The sequence below is a fragment of the Ovis aries genome, chromosome 14 (assembly GCF_016772045.2).
Source record: "Ovis aries strain OAR_USU_Benz2616 breed Rambouillet chromosome 14, ARS-UI_Ramb_v3.0, whole genome shotgun sequence".
Lineage (NCBI taxonomy): Eukaryota > Metazoa > Chordata > Mammalia > Artiodactyla > Bovidae > Ovis > Ovis aries.
Genome location: NC_056067.1, coordinates 55,618,545 through 55,636,376, shown reverse-complemented (window position 1 = coordinate 55,636,376; position 17,832 = coordinate 55,618,545). Strand labels below are relative to the sequence as shown.

Here is a 17,832-nt window from a genome sequence, read left to right as displayed (position 1 = left end):
GCACTCGCAGCCTCCTTCCCCCCGAGCGGAGCTGCGGGGCCGGCCGGGCCGGGGCGGACCCCGGGTACCCGGACGCGGCCGCCCGGGCCCGCGGGCGGGGGGATCGGCGGGGGGGGGTCCGGCAGCAGGGGCGGTCACCATGGAGTTCCGCCAGGAGGAGTTTCGGAAGCTAGCCGGTCGCGCCCTCGGGAAGCTACACCGGTGAGCGTGGTGGGGGTCCTGGGTGTGGAAGAACGCGAGGGTCTGAGGAGGACGCTCATTCCCACCTGGGCGCAGATGGACAGCTGGACAGGCGGTACCCATGCGTTGAGAGGGGGGCGCTCCCATCTGTCCAGTTTTCTCCCTCTGTCTCCGACGGTCCGGTCTCATCCATCATTTTTCTGCGCCCCACCCCATCCCTAGGCTCTCTGCCCTTTTCTCTGGGATTATAAATATATATCCCCCTCTTCTGGATCTCTGTTTCCCTCGCCGGCTTCTGGGTCTCCCTTCACCTATATTCTCTCTGCCTCCTCTCTCCAGATCTCTGTCCACTCTCTCTAAGTATCTATTTCCTTTTATCTCTGAGTCCCCATCCCTCTCTCTCGCTCTCACTAGATCTCTACAACTCTGTCTCTGGGTCTTTGTCTCTTTCTATGAGTCTCTGTCCCCCAACTCCCTGTCCTAAGGTTTCTGACACTCTCCTTTAGGAACTCGGGCACTCTTTCTGGTGTTTTTTACTAGCTCATCCCAGCTCTCCATCTCTGTGTGTTTGTCAGTTACCATCTCTCAGAGAGTTTAATCTGAAGCTAAATCGGATTGAGGCCCATTGGTCCATGTCCTTGAGGAGAGCTAAGCTGGGAGGAAGAAGCCAGGGTATCCTGGGTCTCTGATGGAGAAGGGAGTTGCAGGCCAAACATTAGGCTTCTGGAGTAGGATGGACTTTCCAAAGGGTATAGACTAGGGCTGAGAGGGACTTCCTCCCAGTCAAGGAGATGACCCCGATGACCTGGGTGTCCCCAGAGCAGTCTGCTACACCTCTCCTGAGTCTCTCACCCCCAACCCCAGCCCTGGCTCCAAGTCAGAGAAATTACTCAGCTGCGGAGAAGCCTAAAAATATCTGGCCACAGTGCGGGGAGGAGTTGGGGCCTCATCAGCACCATGCCCTGCTGCCATTCCCTCAGACCCTGGGGTCCCCGTGACCCATAGTCCTGACCCTATCTTTGATTACTGTTCAGTGCAGCTTACTATACCATGCAAGTTCTCCTCTAAGTCTAACACTCGTCCTGCTTGCCGCAGATTACCTCCGCACTCCAAACTTACCCCACCCTTTAGTAACCTGAGAGATAGGAATAAACCTGGACAGAAGGGAGGGGGCAGGAGGATGGCGCAGTGTTGGGGAGGGGGTGGAGAAGCTGAGATAACCTCACCCTTTCTTTTTCCCAATCTTCCAGCCCCTCCCCACCCTTTTTCTCACCTCCTTTCACGAGTTTCTCAAAATACATCAGCGTGAAGTCAGGAGGGGGAGAGAGACGTGCTGGTGGAGGGGGTTGGGAAGGGGGATGGAGGCAGGAGGAATGTGTTTCTCACGCTCTCTTTCTTCCTCAGTCTCCGCTTCTCCTGTGTCTGGGTTTCTCTCTGACTCTGCCTGATTGTCACCTCTTTCAGCTGCCTTGGGAGCCCCTAGAGACCCCAGAGTTCAGGGTTCCCACCAGGACAGTCACTAAGGAGTTTGAGCCCAGAACAATCGCATCTGAATCCTGGGGTCTGCTTTGGTGATTGCTGAGAGGGGGAAATGCCCACACCGGACTCCTTTTAATCCTCTAGACGAAGCTGGGGAAACTGAGGCACCATTGGGAAAAGGGGGAAGTCCGTGGCTGAGTACACATGGCATCTTTTGAACCCAGGTCAGTCTCCCACCCAAGTCTTGGGTGGGGGCTGCAGATTTCCTCGAGATGAGTGCTGCTGGAGTGGGTGGAAAACTCCCTCAGATCAGGAAACACATAGCAACCCAGGGTGACTTGGGACAAGGACAAGGGGGGAAAGGGAATACAGCAAGAAACAGGAGCCAATATGCCTCCTTCTTGAGAGCCAGGCCTGGGGCAGGGTGATGCGGAGGGCCAGGAAGTGATCAGGTCCCACTGCTGCTTGTGTGTGACCTTGGACATGCTGCTTCTGTTTCCTGAGCCTCAGTCTTCCCAGCTGTACAATGGGAGGGTAAGGGAGAACCAAAGGGACATGAGGACAGAGACTGGGGAGGCGGGAGTAGGGGAGTGGACTGAGAATCTCTGAGAAGCAGAGGCAGAGACCCACAGATGGAGGCTGAGACACTCTTTATTTTGGGTGAAAGAAAGTGGAAGGGGGCAGTCCGACTCTGCAACCCAATGGGTTGCAGCCTGTCAGTCTCCTCTGTCCATGGAATTCTCCAGGCAAGAAAACTGGAATGGGTAGCCCTTCCCTTCCCCAGGGGATCTTCCTGACCCAGGAATCTAACCCAGGTCTCCCACATTACAGGCAGATTCTTTACTGTCTGAACCATCAGGAAAGTGCCCTACCTGCTCCCTAATCACGGCCTTTCATCATCACCAAGTTCCTAACCCTGAGTTCCAGGCATCCTGAGAGGGCAAAGCGATGTGTTCTTACCCTCCATGAAGCATTGGAGCCACCTTCACCTCTGCATCTCTAGTTCTCCTGAAATGATAATGTCACCTTGAAGTGACATTATCTTTGTAAACTCACATTCTACTCATGCCCCCATTTTACAGATACAGAATACTGAGACTGCGTTCCTTTGTTTAGAAAACCTTGACCCGAGATCTATGTCCTCATATTAACAATGAATATCAAATTTCGGGGGCTGCAAGCCCCTCTTGAGTTTCAGGGTCAAACCGCATGCGAGGGCAACCTGGGTCAAAGTTTAATTTCATTGGCCGACCTGTTCTAATGGGAGGGGCCAGTGCCTACCGCCGTGCACTATTCATTCTAGGGGGCTTCTGTTCCCCACTCTCTGGCTCATTGTCCCCTACCCAGGGTCTTATTCCTCGTCTCCCTAGTTTCTATCCGTTCCCCCAGTCTCCCCACTTTCTTAACGCCCTCCCCCACTTCCTTAAGTTCCAGGATGGGGAGGGTTGCTGTGTTCCCATCTCTTCCACCCGCCTCCTCCCAGGCCGTCTGGCTGTTCTTTCCTCCCCCGTCCCAGTCTCCCTCGCCTCCATCTGTTCTAGCCCCTTCCTGGGATCCAGCCGGATCCCCTGGCTGCCTACCGGCCTCGGAGAGGAGCCACGCCTCACACATCATGTCCCTAGCCTGTCTCTCCTCAGGCTCCTTGTCTTTTCGTCTTTCTCTCAGCGTTCTGGGTTTCTGTCTCTGCGTTCTCTCTCCTGGGTTTCTGTACCCACTTGTCTTTGGGTCCCTCACTGGGTTTCAGTCCCTTTCCTTCTCAGGGTCTCTGTCCTGCCCCTTTCCCCCATCTTTTTTCAGGGTCTCTGCCCCGGTCTCTTTCAGACTGGTTGTCTGTTTCTCCCTCTCTGGGAGTCTGTTTCCTTCTCTCTGAGTCTCTCTCCCTCCTGTGTCTCTGATCCTTTTTCTCTCATTCTCTGTTCTCTCCACCCCCCGACTCCATTTCTGACATCCTTTTGAATTTTTCCACGTCTATCTCAGGGCACCTCTTTCTCCCTGCAGCCTCTCTCTGGAATGGAGGTGGCCCTCCAAGTACCCTATCCGTCGTCACAGATTCAATCCTGGATCCAGAACAGGCGGGGGCGAGAGTCACGCTGGGGACTGAGCCAACCCCCCTACCAGGGCCATCTGTCCCTTGCCAGGACACCACCCGCCACTCCTCCCCACCCCCCAGACTGACAGCCTGAACTCAAGTTTCCCCAGATATATCCAGCTGGGCTGCTGGATTCCAGTGCCCTGGACCTCTCCCACCCCTCCCCCTCCCACTCCCGATCCCTGGGAGTGGGCTTCCAGTGGCTGAATGGAGTCAGCTGGATGTCAGCCCCACACCTGGGCCTGGAAGCCCGGCAGGGCATGCCCCGGGGCAGGGGAGGGGTGCGGTATACATAGCAGATGTGGCTGAGAAGCATCTGTTCTTTTGACACCTTTGCTGAGGCATCTCCTTAGCGCCTTTTGCTTCCTCAAATAGACTCATATCTGGAAGACGGGGCTGGAGAGAGTCTCTGGGCTTTGGGGATGGGGGCTGGGGGCACAGGGTTTTGGATCACAAAGGATAGCCTAAAACAACTGAGTTGAGAGGTGACAAGGCTAGCGGAGAAGGGAACTGGGGAGTTCCATTCTCTAGTGTGAGGAAGGAAGGGGCTGGGGGCGCGTGGGAATTACTCGTCTGAGGGAGATGGAGACCAGGGGTCCAGATTCCTGGAGGGAGAAGGAAGTTAGAGGCTGAACTCTTGGGGAAAGAGGGGTTGCAGGTTTAGAATCCCTGGTTTTGAAAAACAAGTTTTGCCCTGACTCGTATCATGGGGAGGAGGGGGCTAGGGGCCCGGACGTCCGAGTCTGATCCTTGCTGCCTCGCCGCAGTCTTCTGGAGAAGCGGCAAGAAGGTGCCGAGACGCTGGAGCTGAGTGCAGATGGGCGCCCGGTCACGACGCAGACCCGGGACCCGCCGGTCGTGGATTGCACCTGCTTTGGCCTCCCTCGCCGCTACATTATCGCCATCATGAGCGGTCTGGGCTTCTGCATTAGCTTTGGCATCCGCTGCAACCTGGGCGTGGCCATCGTCTCCATGGTCAACAACAGCACGACCCACCGCGGGGGCCACGTGGTGATGCAGGTAGCTCGGGGACGGGAGCTGCCTGAGGCTGGGGGAAGCCCTGCCCAGGCCCTCTGATGACGTCACACTCGCCTACGCGAGGCCTAGACCACGCCCCTTCCACGCCCCGGCCTGAGTAGACCCGCCTTTTTGCGCTGCCCCACCATGGGCCCTAACCAGGTGGCGCTAGTGGTAGGAGACATGAGATGTGGGTTCAATCCCTGGCTGGGGAAGTTCCCCTGGAGACGGGCATGGCAACCCAATCCGATATACTTGCCTGGAGAATCTCATGGACAGAGGAGCCTGCTGGGCTACAGTCCACGGGGTCACAAAGAGTTGGACCCTTGGCACACAACCTCAGCTCCACCTCACCTCAGGGCTCTCTTTTCCTAAGTCCTGCCCTTATCTAAATGAAGCCCCGCTCCTATTTGTTTCACCTCTCTGCTTTCCAAGTGTAGGCTCTTCCAAGCGTTTGGTTCCCTATGATATGGCTGCTCCTGTTTCATTTTGGGCATCCTAGCAACTTTGCTCCACCTGCATCTCCTGCACCTGTTCCAGTGTTGAATGTTACTCCCAGGCCAACTCAGGCTCCGTGAATTTTTTGTTGTTGTTGTTGCCGTACCTTGCGGCTTGCGGAACTTTCTCAAGCAGGGATCTAACCAGCACCCCCTTGCAGTGGAAGCAGGGAATCCTACACACTTGACCACCAGGGAAGTCCCTCCACCGTGAATTTTTTTTTTTAAGATTTTTTTTTTTGGATGTGGAACATTTTTAAAGTCTTTATTGAATTTATTACAACATTGCTTCTGTTTTGTTTCTTTGGCCATAAGGCATGTGGGATCTTAGCTCCCCTACCAGGGATCAAACCCTGTATTGGAAGGGAGAGTCTTAACCACTGGACCGCCAGGGAAGGCCCCACCGTAAATTTTGATTCTGGCTTTTTGGAAGTTCCACCGCTGCTTATATCCCTTCTACCTCTGCTCTGGCCATTAACCTAAAGCCCCTCTTCGTCTCAGATTTTCTGTTTTAATTTCCATATAGGCCATGCCCCTGCCTCCAAAAAAAAAAATCCTGATTTGGGCTGTGGCCTACCTGCCCCTGTTCTTTTCCAATCATGCCCAACCCTTTGGCTACTTCTTGTCTCTTCCTAGAACCCATCCAATCTGCAAACAGTTTGTACATTGGTTAGAAGTGGAGGAAGAAACGTACCCCATATATGGGCTCCTACGCATTAAGAGAAGGGACCCTGAGGCAGGCAAGCAGACAGAGCTAGGCCTCTAGGCAGCAGCAGGCTCTGTTGCTAAGGCAGTGCGGCCCTAGCAACATGGAGGAGCAAAGTTGGGGTAGATGGCCCGAGCTCTGATTGGCAGGTGTTTTGAAGGCGAGAGGGGATCCTTGTTGCTGATTGGCTGAGGGACTGTCTGCGGCTGCTGATTGGTGGAGAAGCAGAGCCTCTGGAGCAGGGGTGATGGTTTGATGTGCCTTTTGGCCCACAGAAAGCTCAGTTCAACTGGGATCCAGAGACTGTTGGCCTCATACACGGCTCCTTTTTCTGGGGCTACATTGTCACCCAGATTCCTGGAGGATTTATCTGCCAAAAATTCGCAGCCAACAGGTATTCAGGGGGCGGGGCGGATGTCTCAAAGTGGGCAGAAACTACAACTGTGTGGGTGGAGTTAGAGGCTGTGGCCTTGCATTTGGGGGCTGACTCCGGAAAAACTGGAGGAGCCTGGGTTCGGGGCGAGGCCCTAGGGAAAGGTGGGGTTTGTATTGTGGAAGTGGGGAGTCTCATAGAAGGTGGGGCCGGGGGTTCTGGGGGCGCGGGGCCTGGCCTGCTGAAGGAGGAAAGGGCAGAGTCCTAGGTCTGGCAGGATAGCTGGACTCTTCTCGGAACACAACTTTTCCTATCAGGGTTTTCGGCTTTGCTATTGTGGCTACCTCCACTCTAAACATGCTGATCCCCTCGGCTGCCCGTGTCCACTATGGCTGTGTCATCTTCGTGAGGATCCTGCAGGGGTTGGTAGAGGTAAAGCTCCGCCCCCTATGACCCCATTGCCGTTCCGACCCCACCTTTTCTCGTTGACTTTGGTTTTCTCTTCCCTAGGGGGTCACGTACCCTGCCTGCCATGGGATCTGGAGCAAATGGGCCCCGCCCTTAGAGCGGAGTCGCCTGGCGACGACAGCCTTTTGCGGTGAGAGGAAGGGGCTGGGATCCGGACTCGTGGGTCTGAGGCTGGTGGGGGTGGGGGTGCTGGAGTCTAGACTCTTCGATGGAGGGAGGAGGAGGTTGTGGGCTTGAACTCCCGGATCTGAGAGAGGAGGGGGCTGGTGACCCAGACCGACGTGTCTAAGGGAGGAGGGGCAGTGGCCGGTACTTCTGTGTCCCAGGAAGGTAGGGGCTGGGAATCCGCACTACTGCGTTTGAGGAAAGATCCGCTCTTCTCCATTCTGCACCCTCCCCGTTAGGTTCCTATGCTGGGGCGGTGGTCGCGATGCCTCTCGCCGGAGTCCTGGTGCAGTACTCAGGATGGAGCTCTGTATTCTACGTCTATGGTGAGGGGCCCGGACGCCTGGGTCCGGGTGGTGCCGGGGCAGAGCGAGGCCGGTCGTCATCTCGCTTCCATCCTCCTCCTGACCCCCTCCACCCACCAGGCAGCTTCGGGATCTTCTGGTATCTGTTCTGGCTGCTCGTCTCCTACGAGTCCCCGGCGCTGCACCCTAGCATTTCGGAGGAGGAGCGCAAGTACATCGAGGACGCCATCGGCGAGAGCGCCAAGCTCATGAACCCCGTCACGGTCCGGGCCCAAGCCTGGGGAGGCTGGGGCGCGGTGGGGAGAGGAGAGTTATCAAGGCAGGGAGACCAGAGGAAGAGGGGCTTTGAATCCTCACTGCTTGCGGATCTTGGTAGATCTACATAGACATTTCCATAGACATTTAGAAGAGACGATGGGATCGCCAGTTGGATGGCGCTAGAACCTAGGAGGCGTGATCAAAGCCCAGGGAGGACGAGGTTAGCAGGTGCGGAGAGCAGGGCTAGGTAGTGAGGTGGGCGGAACCACTGATGGGCGAGGTTAAACCTGCAGAGGCGGATTAGAATGTGGCGTTTTGCTCAGACCTCAGGGTGGGTGAGGCTCGAATTAGGCGGCATAATTGGGTGGAAGGAGACTCTTGGGTCCACATTTATGACTCTCTGAAGGTCATCGTGGGGTCTGGACACCCGCCAGCCTGAGGACCACTGAGGCTAGGATGTCAGCCTTCCCATGGGGACGCGGTCAGGCTGGCGACCCTGCCTCCTCGACGGCTTTAGTGAGACAGGGAAATCTGGGTCTCTGCGGGACTGTCGTGGGATCCCTGAAGGGACTTGGAGAGCGCCCAGGCCTGTTCTCTGTCTTAGCAGCCCTTCCCTCCTCTCCCCCACCACAGAAGTTTAACACACCCTGGAGGCGCTTCTTCACGTCCATGCCAGTCTACGCCATTATCGTGGCCAACTTCTGTCGTAGCTGGACTTTCTACCTGCTTCTTATCTCCCAGCCTGCCTACTTCGAAGAAGTGTTCGGTTTCGAGATCAGCAAGGTTGGGCCCGGAAGGGGAGAGCTGCGGGCGCGGCGGGAGGGTGAGCGCGGGAAGGAGAGGAACCTGGATCCCAAGGGGTTGGAAAGGGGGCAGGGAGGAAGCCCATGGTACCTGAGCCGTGGTGAGACCCCCAGGCAGGTGGCCGCTGAGCCGCGACGCCTTATGCGCCCGCCGGCGCAGGTGGGCCTGGTGTCAGCGCTGCCTCACCTGGTGATGACCATCATCGTGCCCATTGGAGGCCAGATCGCCGACTTCCTGAGGAGCCGCCGCATCATGTCCACCACCAACGTGCGCAAGTTGATGAACTGCGGGGGTGAGTGGGGCGGGGCCTGGATCTGGTCTGGGACCTGGCTGGAATGGGCGGAGCATGGCTGGGCGGATCTAGGGGGCTGGACCATGGCGGATGGGGCGGGGTCAGAGGGCGAGTCCATGGGGCGTGTCCAAAAGGCAGAGCCTGAGTGAGACCAGGTCTGGCAGGAACGAATCTTAGGTGGCAGCCTCCGGGGCAGTGTCTGTAGATGGACAAGGTGGGTGTGGCTGCCCAGGTGAAGCAAAGGCGAGACCACGTTGGGTCTGGAAGGACGGGGCCTATACGAGGCTGGCCAGAGTAGGATGGGAACTGGGTGATGAAGAGGGGCACCTGGAGAGACAAAGGTGTGAGTGTAATGAATGGGGACTGAGAGGGAAGCCCTGAAGGTGCCGGGGTGGGGCGTGGTCTAGTCAGGGGGTGGGGCCATTGAGGTCCCAGCTTGGGTAGCGAAGCCTGTGCACGTGGTCAAGGGCCAGGCACTGGAGAATTGAGGGCTTGGTTAGGGCGGGCGCGGGCAGAATGGAGTACAAAGCCAGGGACAGGCGTGGAAGTGGCAGGACTGGGTCAAACTGGGGGAGGCTGGGAGCCAGGAGTGGGTCTGGAGAGGCTGTGCGGGGCGGCCTGTGTTCAGAGGGGGCGGCCCTCCGTAGGCTTTGGCATGGAAGCTACGCTGCTGTTGGTGGTCGGCTACTCGCACTCCAAGGGCGTGGCCATCTCCTTCCTAGTCCTCGCCGTGGGCTTCAGCGGCTTCGCCATCTCCGGTGAGAACCGGCGATCTGCAGCTTGAGGGTGGAGGGGGGCTCTGCTCAGCTCAGTGGGGAACTTCCTGACTCATGTAGAGCACCTCCCAGCCTGGCGAAAGGCAGACTGGAAAAAGCGGCCGGGAAGTCGGGGAGGCTAGGCTGGGGGAGGAGTCACTGGCGTGGGAATCGGTTGTGACGCCTCTCGGCTCGCCTCGCCAGGGTTCAACGTGAACCACCTGGACATCGCCCCGCGCTATGCCAGCATCCTCATGGGCATCTCCAACGGCGTGGGCACGTTGTCCGGCATGGTGTGCCCCATCATCGTGGGTGCCATGACTAAGCACAAGGTCCGTGCCTGGGCCCTGACCCACTTGCCCTCCAAATGTGTACAGCACCTTCCTGACATACGTCACCTCTCTGGATCTCTGGCTCCTTTTCCAGAGAAAAGGCCCGCCCCTTCCCTAGCCCCGCCCCCTCCCACTAGCCCCGCCCCTTCCCTCTCCTGTCTCTCTGTCCTCTGACTTCACCTCCCCGTTGTCCCCGCTACAGACTCGGGAGGAGTGGCAGTATGTGTTCCTCATTGCCTCCCTGGTGCACTATGGGGGCGTCATCTTCTACGGGGTCTTCGCTTCGGGAGAGAAGCAGCCGTGGGCGGAGCCTGAGGAGATGAGCGAAGAGAAATGTGGCTTCGTTGGCCACGACCAGCTAGCTGGCAGCGACGAAAGCGAAATGGAAGATGAGGCTGAGCCCCCCGGGGCACCCCCTGCTCCCCCTCCATCCTATGGGGCTACACACAGCACAGTTCAACCCCCAAGACCCCCACCCCCTGTCCGGGACTACTGACCACGTGCCTCCCACTGGATGGCAGTTTCCAGGACCTCCATTCCTCACATCTCTGGCCTGAGTGACAGTGTCAAGGAACCCCAGTCCTCTCTGTCCTGCCTCAGGCCTAAGAAGCACTCTCGCTTGTTCCCAGTGCTGTCAGATCCTCTTCCCATCCTATTTGCCTCTCAGGGGTAGTGAAGCTGCAGACTGGCAGTTTCAAGGATACCCAAATTCCACTAAAGCTTCCCTTCTCCACTCTTTTCTGCCTCAGTGGTTTCAAATCTCTCCTTTCAGGGCTTTATTTGAATGGACAATTCAGACTCTTCCTCTCTCTTGTGGTTTTGGGCACCTTCCCCTTTCCTTGAACCCCTGGGACTCTCAGGCGAACCCCTGAGATTACTCAACACACCTTCCCTTTCAAAAAAATTCAAGGTCTTCCTCTAGAAGTTTCAAATCTCTCCCAACTGTATTCTGCTTTTTCCAAGTTGGTTTAACTAATCACCCATCCCTGCCATTCTAGGGATTGATTCTCACCAGCGTTTCTGAGGGGAAATGGCAGTTTCAAGCACCCCACCCCCTACAACCTCTTCATCCCTCCCCCACCAGCAGACTCTGCTGCAGCACCAAATTTCCCCGAAACCTTCTCCCAGCTTAGCACATTGCCTAGGGAAACAACCAAAATGGCAGTTTTAATATGCCTCTCTTCACCCCCATGCACTTTTTCTGACACGATTTTCAGGTCTAAGAAGAGCAGCTGCTCAAGTCCATCAACTCGACGGTTTGAAGCCACCGCCATTGAACTTCCCCATGGTGGTTTCAAGACGCTTCCCTTTCCCCCAATTCCTTGCACTTTATTCTCCTGGGTGGTTTTGAACTACCCTCATTTTCTCAGTGGCCATTTATTGCGTCCCTCAGGGGCTAAATGACTCCAAATCTGGGATCCTTCCCCTCTCAGACTCCCCTATTTCGGCTTAGAATTTGGGGGAACATATGTAAAGGAGAAGTCACAGAATCCCAGGAAAGGGAACGGGGCTGGGGAAAAGGGGTGTTTTTCCCCGGGGCAGGGTTGTGTCTTTGTGTCTCTGTCTCTGTGATTGTAAATCCTGCCCTGCCCCTCTCCCAATAAAATGCTTTGGTGTACACACCCAGTCGTCACTGGCCTTGGGAATCTCCAACCTCCTTCTCCCTCGGACCGAGGAGCCCAAGCCCCCAGTCACCTTGAGCCCAGCCACCCTCCTCTCCCAGGACGTAGGCCAGAGGAGTTGTCCAGCTGTGGGTACACGCAATTTATTCGGCCTCAGACTGCGCTCTCCGCTGGCATCTAAAGCATTTCTGGGTGTCCCCTATTCTAGAGGACCACTAGGTGGCAAAGCTGGCCCCGAGGACGGGGCCCCTGGGTGCGTCCTCCGTCCGGGGCCGGCGCAGGTCTGGAGAGGCTCACAGGAAGTTGTTTGGAAGTGTGGCAGGGGAGAGCGGTTCTAGGCGCTGGGGGCGGCCCCCGCGGGGCGGCGGAGGCAGCTTGGGGGGCAGTGGCGGGGTGGGCGGTGGCTGCTTGGTAGCGATGTGTGAGGGGACCCAGGCGTCCGGCGCGTAAAAGTAGAGGTCGTAGGGTTCCTTCGGGGCGTCCAAATGTATAACTATGGAGACAAAGGAGCGAATTCGTCCCCGGAGCTGACCGGGGGCCTGTCCCCTCTACTGAGCCGCTGGCCGATGAGGAGACGGGGGCGAGGACTCCAAGCTTCCACTGGAATCAGGTTTTCGAATAATCTTAAGAGGCCTTAAATACCAAGGAGGCGTGGCGTCCCCGCAGCAGGGGCGGGGCATGCCGCGCGACAGGAGGCCACCTGGGGCAACTCCACGCTGCCCTGGGGGCTCAACTTCACAGGTGTTTGTGAAGTTTCCAGAGAATTGGGGGTCAGGGCTTCTACTGACCTTGGATGGGGACCTGTACTTTTAGGTTGGGCGCCCTTAAGTGCCAGGCGAAACCAGGTTAAGGACACGTGCAAGCACTTTAAGAGCTGGACGCTGCAGGAGTGGCTTACCCGGTTCATCTCCGTCGTTCGGGAGCCGGTGGTGTGCGAAGGGCCGGTGTCGAGCCGCCCGGCGGTAGAGACACCACAGCAACAGGAAAATGCCAATAAGCAGCCCGATCCCGGCGAGGAATAGGCAGAGGGCCCCGCCTGCCACGCCCCGGGGACGGCCCACCAGGGTCACGCCTGGAGGAATAAGGCCCAGGGACTGAGCAATCTAACCTCCTAGCCCCCTCCACCCTCAGGCCCAGGAGTCCAGATCCCGCCCTCGTCCGCCCTCGGATCCGGGAGTCCAGACCCCCAGCCCCTCCTCCCTCAGAGCCAGGGGTCCAGACGCCCAGCCCCTCCTCCCCCAGACCCGGGTGTCCAGCCCCCAGCCCCTCCTCCCTCAGATCCGGGGGTCCAGGCCTCTAGCCCCTCCTCCCCCAGACCCAGGATCCAGACCCCCAGCCCCTCCTCCCCAGACCCAGGATCCAGACCCCCAGCTCCTCCTCCCTCAGACCCCGGGGTCCAGCCCCCAGCCCCTCCTCCCCAGACCCAGGATCCAGATCCCCAGCCCCTCCTCCCTCAGACCCGGGGGGTCCAGGCCCCAGCCCCTCCACCCTCAAACCCAGGGATCCAGGCCCCCAGCCCCTCCTCCCTCAGACCCGGGGGGTCCAGGCCCCAGCCCCACTCCCTCAAACCCGGGGATCCAGGCCCCCAGCCCCTCACCGGTCTCCTGCACTCTCTCCAACACGATGATAGTGTTGACTCTCTCACCTCGGCTGCGCCGCTGAGGGGCCCGTGGAGTGGCTGGGGCCGGCTGACTGGGGGGCCCTGGAGGAGCAGGGGGCCCTGCAATCCGGGCTGAGGGAGGAGGGCTAGAGTTCTGGGGGGCTTTCAGATCAACTGTCCCGGGAGAAACTGAGGTGGGCAATTTAAGGGCGGTGGGCTGGTTGGCTGCAAGTGCTTCTGGTTTGGGATTCAGGGATTGCTCATTAAGAGCAGTAATTTCTTCTTTGAAGAGTGCAGGAGTTTCTGGGGCAAGGCTAGTGGAGATTTCAGGGTCAGAGGCCATGGGGATCTCTGTTGAGTCTTGGTAGAAGGTTGTGGGGAATTTTGTTTGAAGAATCTCGGTGGGGTTGGGCTTGTGGCCTATATGAGATGCCAGGTGGGGTGTTTCAGTAGGGTCAGGATGGAGGGTCTGGAGGAATTTAGAGCTTGGTGTGTCAGAGTCATGGGTTTCCAGAGATTTGAGGTCAAAGATTTTGGTGGGGTCAGAATTTGGGGTCTCAGGGGTTTCTGCAAGTGATATCTCAGGGGAGCTAAGTTTGGGAATCTCTGGGAATTCTTGATGTAGAGTTTGGGTAGGATCAGGGTTTGGGGTCCCAGAAAATCCTAGGTGTGAAGTTTTAGAGGGATTAGAGTTGAGATTCTCATGGGATTCTGTGTGTGAGATTTCTGTGGACTTAACCTTGGAAATCCCTGGGGATTCTTGGTGTGGAGTTTGGGTAGGGTCAGGGTTTGGGGTCTCAGAAAATGCTGGGTGTGCGGTTTTAGAGGAATTAGGTGTAGAGGCCTCAGGGGATTCTGTGTGTGGAAGTTCAGTCAGGTCAGCTTTGGGGGTCTCAGATGGTTCTGGATATATCATTTTTGAGGGGTTAATTTGGAGGGTGTCCAGGGACTCTGGTGTTGAGGTGTTGAGTGAGTTAGGTTTGGGGGTCTTAGGAGGCTCCTGCTGGGGGGTTTCTTGGAAGTCAGTACTGGGGGCCTCAGTGAAGGCAAGGGGGGAGGGCTCAGGGGAAACCGCGTGAGGTGTCTTGGAGGGCTCAGGATAAGCAGCCCCTGGGGATTCTGGGTTAGATCCATAGAGACTGGAATTTTCAGAAGCCGGAGGGGAGGGCTGGGAGGGGTGGTCTATCCCTAAGAAATCGGAGCCCGAAGGCAGTGAGACCGTAGGGGCGGCCTTGGAGCCCAGCCAGGTGAAGAGGAAGCCGAGAAGGAAGAGGATTGGTCTGAAGGATTTCATAGCTTTGGGTGATACCTGTAGCAGCAGTGGAGCGGGAAGGAAGGGGTTAAGGTCAGAGCCGCCTGGGCGGAGCCTCTGCCCACTCCAGAGGCCACGCCCAGTGGTCCCCAGATGGACCACATTAGCACCGCCCAGGTCAGAGCCAGAAAAAGGAGATGCTACCTGCAACTCCCCAGTAGGTTGTGGGATGGAAGCATGGTAGCTAAGGGAGACTGAGGCACAGGGCTTCTTGGGAGTCGTAGTAAATTTCCTTATCTGTTTCCCCAAAGGGGGTCCCAGGAAAATTGGGAAAGAAAGATACATTTCCGAGCCCCTAGATCTTTGACTTTGGCTTCGAAGTGAAGTGCGTAGACCTCTGAGGGGACATGGGATCAATCCCTCTTCAAGGGCCCTGGGGACATCTTGACTCAACAGTTGTTTACATTAGAGGAGGCTCAGAAGGAACGACTGGGGGGCCTGACCGCCTGGATTTGAGAGATGAGGGGGCCTAAATGCCTGTAACCTGAGGAGGCAGAAGACTCTTGGATCCTGGTCAAGAAGCCTGCTGGGGGTTCAGACTCCTTTTTCCCAGAGGGTGGAGGGCAATGTGGGTCTAAATTCCTAATTCTCTAGAAAGGAGAGGCCTGAAGGTTCAGATGCCTAGAATTTTGAGGGAGCAAATCTTGTGGGGTGGGTAAGTTGTGGATTACGGGAGAGAAAGGAAATGGGTGTCTGGAACTCTTGGGTCCTGAGTTAGAAGGAGATTGAAACTCTTGAGTCTCCTATCCTCCAGAAATAGGTGTATAAGGGGTCTGGATTCCTCAGGCTTCAAGGGGAGACAGCTTGGGGCAGGACTCGTGTCTCTATGGAGGATGGAAACTGGGATCCCCGGGTCTCAGGTTGGTCTTGGGCAGAGATAGTTCTCAGGTTAGGTGGAGGTGGGGTGGGCATACACCCAAATGGGATGGGCCTCTTGGGGTCTGGGGTCTCTTACCTGCTCAGTGGGGTCCAAGATAACAACAGGTGAACAGAGCTGAATGCAGAGATCAGTGAATGCTGCAGAATGGCTCTGGGTGGGGTGGCAGGAGGTAGGGTCCCAGGGGCACAGGTGATGCAACTGATCCCCACCCTTGGGATCCTGGGAGCCTAGCGACAGCTTGAGCTCTTAAAGGGCCAGAGATAAAGGATAGTGTCTCTGGAATGGGGGAGGGAGGTAGGGACTGGATCCTTTGGTTGAGGGATGTGACCCAACCCAGCTCTCCTCCCTGCAAACCCAGGGGTCCCAGCCCTCTGCCCTCTCCTACACCCACACCAAGCATCCAGGTCTCTGGTAGCCTTCCACTTCAATATCCAGGAGTTGGGAGTCCCCCCCCCCCCAAAGACCTCTCCCCTCAGATCCAGGAATCCAGGTTCCCAGACCCAGGCCTTGTTCCCCTCCTCTGGGGAACTAGGAGTCTCAGTTCCCATGTCCTGTCAATCAGAGACCCAGATTGCTGCTGCCTTTTGGGACTTCCCAACCTTTGCCTACCATCCCATCGTGAAGAGCTCACCCTGTTAAAAGCCAGTACTGAGGGGTGGGCCTTATCGTCACAGCACCCCCAAATTCCTCCCCGGGAAGGGCTCGGACACTTCAGGGTAGTCAGGGTCCTTGTCTGTCTTTTCCCCTTCTGTGCAGTGTCGCTAAGACTTTCCTGATTTTGCCTGTCTATACTTGCCTTCACATCCCACCACCACCCATTCCCTTTGCCTTCTCTTTCCTACCCCTGTCTCCCACCTCTCAGTCTTTCTGGTCTCTGCCTGCCTGGACTTGTCTCTGGATCTCTCTGCCCAGGCTGGCTGGCTGTCCTTCCATCTCCTTCTGTCTTTCCGAGTGCCGTTCCCTTGATCCTCCATCTCATAGCTGCTCTCTTGGTCCCTTTCCCCTCTCTTTTCTCTCTTCCTTCCCTTTTCCTTACGTCCTCTGTTGCTCCCATTCTCCCTCTCTTTCCTCTTCTCTGTCAGTCTTTGTCCTTCCCTCCCATGGTTGCTTCATCTCTTTGTGTCTCTGCATCTCCCCATCGGTCCCTCCTCTGTTCCTTCCCCTGTCTCTCTTTCTCTGTGTCTCTGGCTTCTGCTCTGATGGTCCTTCCGCCTGTCTCTATTTTTATCCCTCTGACACACCCCCTGTGTCCACTTCTCTGTCTGTCTGTCTCTCCCCCTCCCGATTCTCCTCAGGTCCCAGCTCTTGGTCCCAATTAGTGGGTGGCCGACAAGGCAGCCGCTGGCCCCCCACCCCCGGCTCCTCATTACCGCTGGCAGCTCCTAATGAGCCTGGGGTGGGGGTGACCCGGTGCCCCCGGCCCCCTGGTCTGCGTCACTGGCCGCTGCGGGGGCTGTGGAGGCGATATAAGGGGGCTGCCAGCCTCGCTGCCGGGAGCCCACTGCGCGGTAGGGCACCCTGCAAATTGGCTTTGGGGGTGGGTGGGTGGATGACGGGGTCTGGTTTCTGGGCCCAGACGCGGGCATCACTGAGCTCTTCTTGTCTCCCCGCAGGTGATGGAGGCCCGCCAGGTACCCAGGAGCCCCCGGGTGCGGCTGGTGCTGCTGCTCCTGCTTCTCGTGTCCTGGGGCCACCGCACGGCCTCAGGAGTCGCCCTGCCTCCCGCGGAGGTCTTCAGGTGAGCTGGACATCCAAGTCTCCCAGGGAAGGGTGGGGACTCGGATAGGTGGAAAGAGACCCAAAGAGAATGGGGAACAAAGACTCAGAAAGGGGAAATAGAGACCCAGAGAGGACAGAGGTGGGAGGTTAACAGGTAGGTAATCTGCAAAACAAAGAGATACAAGAGAATTCTGAGAAAGGCTTTGAGAGACTTGAAAGGAGTCGAAGCAGGAACGAGTTTGTTCCTTGAGCAACGTTTATTGGGTCTTTGGTGTGTGCCACGCGTGCGCCGAGCGCTGGGGCCGGACAGGGGCATCAGACTCGGTCTCTGTACTCAGGAGGCTCGGAACCTGGTGAAAACTGAGCCGAAGACCCACACAGAGCAAGAGACGGGGACAGAGACCGAGTCCCTTCGCAGCTGGTGCAGTCACAGGGCTTCGAGTTAGACCGCGGGGAGAACAGGCGGCGGGCCGCGGGCCGGGACCCACAGTAACCGCCTCTTTCCATCTCCCGGCAGACTCCACACCCCCGGCGGGGCTCGGGAGGGTCCGGCCGCTCCGCAGTCGCGGCGGAGCCTGGCGCTGGCGGACGACGCGGCCTTCCGGGAGCGCGCGCGGCTGCTGGCCGCCCTCGAGCGCCGCCACTGGCTGAACTCGTACATGCACAAGCTGCTGGTGCTGGACGCGCCCTGAGCGCCTGCTCGCCCCACCTCAATAAAGACCCTGCTGTGCCTCCCGACTGCGCCTCCTTCCTGCGCCTCGTGTGCGTGTGGTGGTGGTGGGGTGTGTGTGTGTGTGTGTGTGTGTGTGTGTGTGTGTACACGTGCAGGGGGCGGGCCCTGCGTCCGCTACGCTGACGTCTACCCCTCCGTCCCCTCTGTTCTCATCTTTCCCTCCACTCATTCTTTCTCCCCTCTGCCCCACCTCCTCTACACTACTGCCCCAGCTCTGCCCCTTGCTCCCACTCTGTGCCTTTGTCC

The 17,832-nt window shown here is 57.6% G+C and overlaps 3 protein-coding genes across 3 annotated transcripts; 2 read left to right on the top strand and 1 right to left on the bottom strand.

Moving 5' to 3' along the window:
- Window positions 1-11,342, top strand: SLC17A7 (solute carrier family 17 member 7). Its single transcript, XM_027978614.3, has 12 exons — window positions 1-201; window positions 4,516-4,768; window positions 6,244-6,362; window positions 6,659-6,773; window positions 6,852-6,939; window positions 7,214-7,300; window positions 7,400-7,542; window positions 8,171-8,320; window positions 8,501-8,633; window positions 9,281-9,391; window positions 9,593-9,720; window positions 9,923-11,342. Exons 1-12 carry the CDS (start codon window positions 140-142, stop codon window positions 10,214-10,216), a joined length of 1,683 nt encoding a protein of 560 aa, XP_027834415.1. The 5' UTR covers window positions 1-139; the 3' UTR covers window positions 10,217-11,342.
- A 127-nt stretch (window positions 11,343-11,469) lies between these two features.
- On the bottom strand, window positions 11,470-14,236 carry GFY (golgi associated olfactory signaling regulator). Its single transcript, XM_027977592.2, has 4 exons — window positions 13,677-14,236; window positions 12,940-13,532; window positions 12,241-12,414; window positions 11,470-11,835 (listed from the first exon to the last, which is right to left on the bottom strand). The coding sequence occupies exons 1-4, from the start codon at window positions 14,234-14,236 to the stop codon at window positions 11,636-11,638; spliced, it is 1,527 nt and encodes a 508-aa protein (XP_027833393.2). The 3' UTR covers window positions 11,470-11,635.
- Window positions 14,237-16,750: 2,514 nt separating this feature from the next.
- On the top strand, window positions 16,751-17,583 carry PTH2 (parathyroid hormone 2). Its single transcript, XM_027977591.3, has 2 exons — window positions 16,751-16,872; window positions 17,371-17,583. The coding sequence occupies exons 1-2, from the start codon at window positions 16,751-16,753 to the stop codon at window positions 17,543-17,545; spliced, it is 297 nt and encodes a 98-aa protein (XP_027833392.2). The 3' UTR covers window positions 17,546-17,583.
- Window positions 17,584-17,832: the final 249 nt, after the last annotated feature.